Source organism: Anopheles cruzii, chromosome 3 (assembly GCF_943734635.1).
Source record: "Anopheles cruzii chromosome 3, idAnoCruzAS_RS32_06, whole genome shotgun sequence".
Lineage (NCBI taxonomy): Eukaryota > Metazoa > Arthropoda > Insecta > Diptera > Culicidae > Anopheles > Anopheles cruzii.
The window spans coordinates 29,576,751-29,587,552 of NC_069145.1; the positions used below are offsets into that span (position 1 = coordinate 29,576,751).

At 48.8% G+C, this 10,802-nt stretch overlaps 1 protein-coding gene across 1 annotated transcript; it reads right to left on the reverse strand.

The window, feature by feature from the left end:
- Positions 1-4,718: 4,718 nt before the first annotated feature.
- Positions 4,719-10,307, reverse strand: LOC128275660 (exocyst complex component 4). The gene is made up of 11 exons (XM_053014241.1): positions 10,248-10,307; positions 8,718-9,444; positions 8,514-8,647; positions 8,370-8,425; positions 7,551-8,300; positions 7,284-7,486; positions 7,006-7,204; positions 6,601-6,930; positions 6,270-6,543; positions 5,995-6,201; positions 4,719-5,924 (listed from the first exon to the last, which is right to left on the reverse strand). The coding sequence occupies exons 1-11, from the start codon at positions 10,305-10,307 to the stop codon at positions 5,748-5,750; spliced, it is 3,117 nt and encodes a 1,038-aa protein (XP_052870201.1). The 3' UTR covers positions 4,719-5,747.
- Between the last annotated feature and the right edge of the window lie 495 nt (positions 10,308-10,802).

The window sequence follows — 10,802 nt, forward strand, 5'->3', positions numbered from 1 at the left end:
GTGTCGCCATGGAAGCCACTTAGAATGGCCCCGGTGCATTTTGGGCCGCCCGAATGGCGCAACGAATCGGTAAAAAGAACACGAACACATGCTGTGAGGGTGCGGGATGATGGTCCCAGGATGTTTATTGTTACACTAACAAATTTTTAATATAATCCCAACCAAAGGAAATCGAATGATATTTGTTTTGACTCTTGCACGTAACAACTCAGAATGACTTGAACACTTCACTAGAACCATTAATTAGAGGTGCAAAAATAAAACCAACGAGAAACCGTTTTTGTCACATTGCAACTGATGAATATGAATTGGTTCGACTGAGCTCATAAATAATGCAGCAGACTTCTGCATCTGCAATGGGCACATAATTTAATGCAGCAACTGCCGAAACTTCACTTCTACCTGGACAGCAACTGGAATAGAAGAGAATTCGTTTTCTGTTTTACATTAGAAGAAAACATTAAATTTTACTCGCTTTCGTACACGAAAGAAGTTGTTATTCAAATCGATATACAAAAATCCTACCAGAAACAGAAGAACTCGAAAGGCAGCTTAGATCCTTTGCCTTCTTTCTGGCGGATATTGTAAATGGAACTCGAATTCAAACTTGAAAATTGACAATATTTCGGCTAAATGCATGCTATTTCAAGGAGTACGTTTTATGCGAAGATATTCACAGAAATCTTCGAGGAATTTCTGTTCTTACTAACTATGTTAACTATGTTTCAATTCCTGGACTTACTTCCTTAATTAATGTTCCGCATAAGTTTGGACAAATTTTTCTTCAAACCTTTTCCGACTTGCATCGTCGAAGAAACTCAACGAATTTAATTTTTTGGCAAGTGTTTGAATAATGTGCACACTTCAATTTACATTCACAAGAGAAACGGGGAGCGATAGAATGTGAGCGAAAGCTGCTGTTGAGCTCTTGAAGCATGCACCCGTCGGCCAGCACTTTGTCCCATTTTTTTTGGTTTCTAATGACCATCGTATTTCGGTTTACAACGGTGCCGGCCGGGCCATGACACCTGCTGCTTTGTGGACATGGGACAGGTATGCGTCTAATGGTCCTTGAGCGGTACAGTCAAAACTCTACCGTTCCGCATTGAGTGCTTTTATGGGCCCTGGTGTGGCACGGAAAGAAGAGCAAACATTGCATGGAGTGCCACAGGACCTTGCACCTTGCCAAAAATTGAAAAACGGAAAGAGGGAAAGAACACACGCACGGAACAGAGTTGTGACCACAGGTATGGTGGCAGTCAATATTTGAAACATGTTTGCCCGAAAGCTGTTCTGGGGTTTCGGGGAAAAAAAAAAAATTAAGAACCGAAAGCGACCGACAAGCTGTAGATACATTTTGCCTGTTTACGTAGGATCATCCTCGAACGATTGTGCGTGCCGATAGGCCGTTCTGACGAGCGGCAGAATATTAAAATTCGGACAATCCACCCAGCCGGAGCCGACCCGAGGCGTTGCCGGTTATTTATTGGTTTAAGCAATTTGCAGGAAATTAAAACATGAACCTCCCCCCTTCGGTTGGGACACAGAGCTGGGCAAGTGCTGTGATGTGCGCGAAAAAGAAATTGGATAATAATAAGTGAAATTACAAAAAAAAACTGGAAACATGCTCTCGGTAACGGCGTGGGGAGTGAAAATAATAATTGCAAACTAAAGACTTGCGCCGGTCACGGCCCGATTGAGCAACAGCAGCGCGATGCTAGGGATGTGGGGCCGATGTTTCCCGGTTTTCGCGACTCCCGGCGACGGGTTGTGTGTCGGTGTGGTCTAATTGCTTCATTTTGGAACTCGGTATGTGTTTGCACAGAGATCGTACCGCGAGGGGTGAAAGGTCGAAGGCTTTCATCCCGGGGAAAGTGTATGAGTTTGGGCAACATTAAACGAAGGGTGAAAAATGAGACCTCGGAACACTGCGATCCGTCGGTCGGTGTTTTGACACCAACAAGCGGCACATCAATTTGAACTGCTATTAGTTGGACATTAGGTGTTGGCATTGGGTGTGAAAAGATTTTGCTTTCGTTGATTGCTTGGGGTGCCAGCAAAAGCGAACAGTCGTGCCCTTCGGCTGAACCGAAACGTAGAGTAGGATTGTAACTGTGTTTTGAAATAGTTCAAATCGTTCAAACGACATTTTCAAGCTTCAAGTATGTTGGAATTTACTATCGGTAAACTTTTTAGAAAACCAACTGATTTGTTTCGTCCACAAGGCAAAAGGATACGCCTTTCTGGTAGTTCACTCATCCATGCATTGGAGCTATAAAAAAATAGAATTGAATTGATTGAATGGCCAATGTTTTTTAAACTAAAATTTTATTTTCAAATACCGAATGGAGCTTATTTAAAAATGGAAAATTAAATCAATCTATTGTGAACGAAACAATGATTGATGCTGAATTCCTGTTTTCACTTCGCCATATTGAAATTCTGAAGCGCCGGTGGTGGCCACTCTATTACATTTCACCATGCGGAGGGATGACTTCTCAGTCATCCCCCACCGGGGCACCGAGGACTGGGAAAAGTTAAATTAATTCCGTTTGCTGGCGCGCGCGCTCTGTTTGTCGATCTGCTCTTTGGATGCACTTCAGACATCTGCCATTTCCCACGGTGTGTGTGGGGAAGGAAAATACGACACCGTCGCTGGACGCTGGAGGAGCGAAATGAATTATGAAAACTTCCATCAAACGAACCAGTTCGATTAACGGTAAATCAACATTTGGCTGCGGAAGAGCGAGCTACCGGCCAATGCCGGATGGCAGCGATGATGCTGTAATTTAGCAGGAGAAGCATCTACCGAACGGCACGGACAAGACAGTCGTCCGACGTCCCAACCAGCTGATGAAGTGTGACGGACGAGTTGCACTTCGTTTGATCATAAAATATACACAAGCTTCAGTTCAAGGAAAATAAACTATTTTTATTATAAATTAAATAGTTTTAATTGGTTCAATAAATTAAAGCATACAAATGGGAGTAAAAATAGAAAATAGCCAATCCTGTAGAATCTCGTCGACACAAAAACCATTCCGGGTTTGTACGGTAACTGTGCATTTTTGGCATGGTTTTTGTACACAACCCAAACCGGAACAATACGCTTTCATGTTTGCTGCCGGGCGAATGTGCGAATGAATTGGCACGAATGAAAAATGGGTTTTCATTTTTCACTCGTACATATTGCCACAGTCCACATCCTTTCCTCAGTGGCGTACTTATGGCCCTTCAACGTCGGCACCGTAAAACTCCGCCTCCCTGCTAACGGTAACAGATGCACGGCCTGCCCGGTAGTTACCGGTTATGCTCGATATTTTTATTTCGCCCGGACCAGGAACCACTCTACAGTCGCCTTAAAGTGGAGAAAAATCTTCGATTTGTGCGGTTAAAAATGCCACTCACGAATGGTGGCGGAAAAGCCGTGAAAATTCGGGGGAGAAAAATAATTTGTTTCGTGCCGTGCAGCGGCTGAATGGGCGCCGGGCGCCAGAAACGTGTTGCAATCTTCTTTCTAAAGAGCAAAGAAATGGCACCGGGGAAGAAACAATTCCCCAAACGTTGCTTAAATCTGCGTTGATTTATGACGGTTATGAGTGGGGCGAGCATGACTCGAATGAGGCGAAGAAAGTCGCCCCCCTTATTTTGCATTCGACGTTCTACCGAAGCCGCCCGCTTCCGGGGGGCCACGGAGGCCCAGAACTGGAGCTAATCCCTTTTGATGGGCGGTCGACTGTGCGGTTCCTCAAATGATTATGTGATGAAGGCTTGGGAAGAAAAATGACGGTCTTATTTAACGTACCTTTTGCCGGGCTCTTGCACACTCATCTAATCGTAATGAATGTGTATTATGACGAGCCGCGGGTTTATTTGGCGTGCTGTTTTCCATCCATTATTTATCCTCAATAATGCGTCTACCATCTGCAGTGCATAACAACAGCTTATCCGAAAAATTAAATCATCGAACAATTTTTAGTCCGTTTTTTTAACCTTTAAATGTGTCCGGAGGACATGTCTGATGAGAGGAAGCACCATGCTATTCGTACAGCCTACCTTCAGGCGAACTTTGCATAAAGATCCTTATGCGTGCAGATTGCATACATTCAGGCGTCATTAAACAGGTCTGCTTTACGATTCGAATACTTCAAAGAATGTAATTTGGCGTTCATCGACTTACTTTAAGGTCCAATGTCATAAAAATCACCCCAATTAGTTTACCCTTCTGTTTGTTAGGAGAATTTTGCAACGCATTTTGGCAGAGCAAACAATTCGAATCACCGATAAGCAATTTCTGCCAACAGCAGCAGCACCTTCTGTCGTCTGCTGACCTTGATGATTCCGACAGGTCTCTAGTCTCTGGTTGTAGCAGCAACGGGGAAAATTTCCTACCGACAGTAGCAATAAACAAACCGTCAATTTCCCAACGACCGGTCTCCACTGGCGCAACCGTCAACGTCGTCGTCACGTGCTTACACGTGCTGTTTACAAGTCTGCATCCCGTACAACGATCTCGGGACACTGATGCTGCGGCAATCGACACGGTGTGGTTTTCACGATCGCGATCAGCACCGTGTGGACGCGGGACATCTGGAGTAAAGCCAGACGCCGACCACGATCGACACCAGTCGCTCTTTTCGGAACGCCGTTCTATTTATTTACTGTGCCCAGACTCAACACGATTTTCCGTTTTGAATTTGTTTTTATTCGTCCTAATTTATTCGGCCACTTCACACCACGCCACCTCGGTGGGCTCGCAGTGTATGTTGGATATTGTTAACAAACTTCGCACTACACAACTTCCACATCAATAGCAAGCGTATCAATTAACAGCGGTGACCGCGGTTGAGCAATCACGGATTAGGATTTACTGCGCCCGCTCCCGCGGCGTGGCCAAACGGCATGACAGCGTATCTTCTTGCTGGGAGGGGAAAAAACGAAGCATTTCAGGCCAAATAACAGCTCCTATTCGTAAGGTTTGATTATTATGTTTTCAATCCTCTGCGGATTGCGGTTAGTTTGGGGTTTACGTAAAGGTTAAAATAATTTAATGAACCGATTTTTTTTTGGAATACTCTTATGACCCGTGAAGTACAATTTTAAACAAAACGAGTGCATACCATCGGGGGTTCTAGCTGCACTCGGCTGATATACTCTTCTACTCGCTGGCGATAGAACAAACTAAAACCAGGACTAGGGCTGAATAGCGTTCAGTAATTTTATCGTTAAACATCGCTTTTCTGCATCAGTTGCCCGTGGACGCCGCTCGTCTCGGTTGTTGCCTCACTCAAACAAGAACTATACATCGTAAAGCGGTTGCTCTTTGGGCCGGGTCGGGCGTAGAAAGGGGTCTTGCAATTTTTGTTCCTCTAAATTCGTTTTCTAAATCTTTTCTTTTTTCTCCCCTGTAAGGATCATAAGGCGCAATTTATTCACATAATATCCACTGGCTATCCACGGCCAAACCCCTGCACGGTTTTAGTCTGTTTAGATGCTTTAGAGGCCCAACAAACGCTCAACAATCTTGCCGTTTGCCGTGTTCTAGTGAGTTAACACGCATCGCTACGACGTCCCGCTACTCTAATTGATACTACTAAACAACGATAATATACAGCTTCCGCAGCTGGCAGTAACTGTTTCTGTAATATTTCTATTCCTACTCCAGCTCCTCGGGCACCATTTTCGATCTGTGGTTTTTAGATGATGACGATGATCCTGAACTGGAATGCAAATGCACCAAGCAGACGTTAGACGGTCACACCGAGGGCCGGTTTCGTGCCGAGCAGATCGGACAGCTTCTGTTGGTACGTGCCAACGAGGGCCGGGTCCATGATGCCTCGGTTGCGGAAGATCAGCTGCAGCGCGTTCAGATACTGCATTTCCGTAAACTGTGCCCCTTTCTCGACGATCGAGGTGAGAATTTCCTATCAAAAATACGGTTCACATTACGGGTAAGCGAAGTGGCAAAAGCGATTCGCAATCGATTCCACTTACTTCCGGATCTAGGTAGAACATTTCGTAGAAAGACCGAGCATAGTCAAGCGCTACTTCGCGTGAGGCCGTGATACTGCTGAGAGTTTGCTGCAGAGCGAGCGCGTTTCGACACATCCGCTGGACGCCCGAATGGTCGATATATTCCATCGAGTTGGCCGCCATGATGAGTATGCGGGCTGCCAGGTGGGCTAATCCTTCAAATACATACTACGTAAAAAGGACACGAATCAGTCAAACAGAACCCTCTCCTTTTCGTATCTTCCACAGTGCGTTACCTTCGTCTTCCTCGGATGCAGCGTTGAGCTGAGGGCCTCGTCCATGTCGGACAGTACCTTCGTCAGCTTCAGCACCTTCGCGTCCGGTTCGAGTGAATCGTTTTTGTTCGGGTTGTTCGCCTTGTACCGATCGGACGGGCTAGACCGCAGATAGTGGAAACACTGGACACGCACCTCCAGGTGCAACACCAACAGGCAGGTGTTGGCGAGATCCTCAAACTCGAGCGCCAAATTGATCAGCACCTTAATCATGCCATCCTTTACGATCACCGGACTGTTGACGATCGAGGCCGTTCCGGCCGGTGAGGAGGTTGAGCCCGCGGGCGAGGACGCAGCAGATGGACTACCGCTAGCAGAACCACCCGAAACAAGCCCATTGACGATCGGTTTCTTTAGTTCGAGTGCAAACTCCGTGATGCGTCCGGCGAACCATTCCATGCTTTCCTGCAGGATCGCAAGCTCCTTCAACACTCCGACGTCGGATAGGATTTCCTGCTGCGAAATGCCACCTTCGCCCAGATTGCTCGTCAGCATTTCCGCCTCGCGCACGTTCCGCTGCTGGACCTGAGTGGGACTTTCTTCCTCCGATGGTTCCGCTTTGATGAGTCGCTTCCGCAACCGGGCACTGGATATCTTCAGATCGGTCCAATTCGGTAGCGATCTAAGGGAGGAGGGCAGTTTTGCAAACAATTAACAACTTTCTTAAATGGCCTCCAAACCGGGAAGCGACTCGTACTTTAAAAACCGCGTAATATCATCGTCTTTCAGCCAGGCGACGCTGTAGATCCGTTTGTCCTCCGTTTCCGGCTGCACGATTCCTCGGTAGGCGGCCTGGCACGTTTCACGGTACGTCTTCAGCAACGAACAGACCATCTTGAGCAGCTCGTCCGAGTAGGTGGGAAGATCTTGAATCAGTTTCTTCGTTTCCGCAATTCCTAGAGTGTTGAGAGAAAACCCGAGGTAAGCGGTTAGTACTGAGGTACGGTAGACCCAACTCAACGGTAGACAACTAACGAGTTTCCACGATGACAGTGTTTTGCAGTAATGGCCGCGAGAGCCCGAGACGCTTGATCTCCTCCGGGGTGATGATCGTTCGCCAGGCGTCCTGTGCTTTCGAGAGCGATTCGATCGTCAGCTGCAGATTGCGGTTGTGACCCCGGGCCAGATACGCGTCCTTGACGTAGTTCGCCAGGAAGCTGTTCAAACTGCACGGTTGGCTGTCGGAAATATCGGGACTAGGTTAATTGATCGATCCACAGACCGCATTCATCCAATGCGTACCCCGATTTACACTTCATGAACGTTTCGATCTCCTGAATGTAGCCCATGAGCGGAAGGTAGATCTGGCGGACCAGCGATGCATCTGGCGGACAGACGAGGGCCCGCTCGCGCTTTTTACGCTCCGCAGCGGCGTCCTTAACACCGAAATAGTGCGACTGCTGATGGAAGCTGCTGTTCAGCAGATGTGCTGACGTTCCGCTGGCGGACGAACTGTTCAGACCGACGTCCTCCTTTGGCGTGCTGTTTGAGACGTTCGACAGGTTGCGCCGATGTTCCTTCGGTTGCGTGCTTCCCTCGGCCGGGACAGAGGACGAGTTTGGAAGCAGCTGGCCACCGTTGCCACCACCGCTACCGTCGGCCGTGTGTGATGACTTGTCGAAGCGAAAGAGGAGCTTCTTCCCCGGCGTCTTGCGTCGGCTGAAGAACGCGTTCACGTTGGTGGTCTGCTCGGTGAACTGGCCGCGCATGAGAAGCGCCTCGTCGCTGCTGTCATTCTGTATGTCCAGATAGTCGGTCAGCACCAGCTTCAGGACGGCTTGTGCCTGACCCCAGTACTCGATTATATCGTAAGGCTTCACTTGCGGAATGTTGTATCGATGTATGACGTAGCCATAGTTACGCAGGGCCTGCTGGTGCGCGTCGGCAATCAGCTTGAACTGGCGGAAGGTCAGCTCGAGCAGCTCGAGTATCGGTACAGGTTGGGCCGGTGGCGCTTGTGACGAATCGGTGGCCGTCGTGCCACCGGGCGTGCTTCCGTTGCAGAGGGCCTGCGCCGGCGCTCCCGCTGTCTGCTGGTGGTGCTCGAGTGAGTTGATGTGCTGCGTGGATTTAGTGACGATCGCCAGAAGTTCGCTCTGCATTTGTACTTTGATTGACTGTGAAAAAACAGAGCAGGCGAGTCGTTAAATGGACCGTAACCAAATGCCATGCGGCCAGCGGGCATGCGGGAGCGACCATGCTAACCTCAATCGATTCAGGCACTTTCTGTAGCAATGCAAAGCATTCAACGATAATACTCAAAAAGTAGGACGAATTGACATCCGGATCGAGAAGGTCCGTATCTTCGATGATTTCACTTTTGTCCACATCCAGGAAGCCTGCGGGTGGAATCGGAAAGGCGTCGGATTAGTCAGTGCGCCCGCATATGCGGCGTGGCCTGTACGGTACCGTTTTTGGAGATCTCAAACAGTGCTTTGCGGGCTTTCGTGTTCGCCTCGACCCGTTCGGCCGATCGGCGCAGTACGTTTCGCTGAAAGGGCGACACACCGGCCCCGTACTGACTGCTGCTGTTGCGCCCGGAGGACTGTCGCTGGAAGTTTTGAAGCACGTCGGCCGTGCTCGACACGTACAGGTGTTTGTTGAGCTCTTCGAGCAGCTTCCCGTACAGCTGCTGGCGTCGGTTCTGAAAGTCCTGCCGCAGATCGTTCAACCCTTCGACACCCTTCAGCCGCCCGTCGGTCGTTTCGATCGAGGCCATCAGCAGCTTGGTGGCGTGTAGGTAGTGTTTCTTCGCCAGGAAACCGACCAGCTGCGCCGGGACCTTCCGCACCTCGGTGATCTGGTCCAGCATCTCCAGCACGTACTTATGCTGGATGGCGTCGGTGTACAGCTTCCGGAGTTCTTCGCGTCGACAGCGCAAGAGCTGCTTGCACGACTGTAGGTTCTCCTTAACGATGTGGATGCGCTCCCGGGACGCCGTGATCTCCGTTGACACCTTGCCAAACAGTTGCATGACCCGCGTAAGGTCGCCATCGCTCCGTGACACGAGCTCGTTCAGCCGCAGATCGGTCTTCCGGAACTCGCGCTCGATCTTGAGCTTCTCTCGCTCGCGCTGCTCGTTCGTTTCACTGGCATCGAGAGTTTTGATCACGGATACCAACAGCCCGCAACCACTCTGCAACGGGAGGAGAGAAAGAAAAAGCGGGATGAAAAAGAATGTTGCCACGTTAGATAGCGCGCGAACAGGAAGTGCCCGTTCTGTCCTGTCACGAAGCACTCGACGGGATGGGAAACAAATTGCACTCGATGATGTCACGATTCGTCGATCGGTGGTCCGCTCTGCCTACCATTTTGCGTGATGCGGTGCGCTCTGCTCTGGTTGATTTTCGATCGGTATCGCAAACTTAACGTCTCAAATGGCCTCGGGAAGGAAGACGAATCGCGATCGTCACGGCCTCTAAAACAAACGATTGTCACCGATGGAAGGTAATCGCTATCTGGTAAGTTTCGAAGGAACGCTAAGAGTTTATTTAGCCCGGCCGCTGGCCAAAACGGGTTACAATGATGAGCTTGTTCCTGAGCACTGTTTTCATAACAACAACGGACCGACGGAATTGCAACTAGATTTTTGACGACATTGCCGAGTAGATGTGTTAGTGAACGCGAGTTTGACGTTTACCGTTTGACGTTTGTGCTTGAAATGAGCTCACCGAAGTGCATTTGTTTTGGTCGCTCGTGAGTATGCGGAGCATAGTGCCATTTCGGTCGCTCTTACTCTCGCTCACTCGCACTTACGGCATCTAACGGCACTTCAAGGATGACGCACACCCGAGATTCGATTGCCACCCACTGCCTGGAAATAAACACAGCATTTTTTCTCCAAGTTTCACCGCAGCATCGCAGCAACGGCACTGAGGAGGCATCTTGACCCTGGTGATGGTTTGCACTGGTACGGGACAGGATGGGAAGGATATTTACCGTTTCTTTGGTATACTTTACTCCTCTCGGAGGCTTCACTGGCGCTGGCGGAGAATCCATCGAATGATCGAATGAACGCTCTGCGATTGATTGGCATCTCAGAAGAGAGGATCAAAGACGGTGGCTGCGTTCACGCACAAAAAATAGTTGAAGTTGAATTTTCGAAAAACATGAAAAAGTGTTTTTGTAATAAAAATTAACGAAAAATTTTAACCAAATCTACAAAATACATTCTTTCAATTACCTAATCAATTTACTGCATTACTGATATCTGTATCCGACAATTTTGAACATGGTGCAAGCACGGTAAGCAACCCTAGCACGGTTCCATTTCGTCTTTCATGGTGCGGGCCGCCGAAATCCGTCGCGACGAAATAGTAATAGGGCCGCATGACATTCAGGAGTACTCGTACTTGATCGCGGAAGATGCTTTCTTTTTCCCGCACACTGACGGACCCGGCGGCCATTGCTTGATCGCTCTTGACCTTCCCCAACGAGAAACGGGAGTGTTGCGAAAACGAGTGATCTCATTTCTTCGCTCCGGTGCGCCCCGTG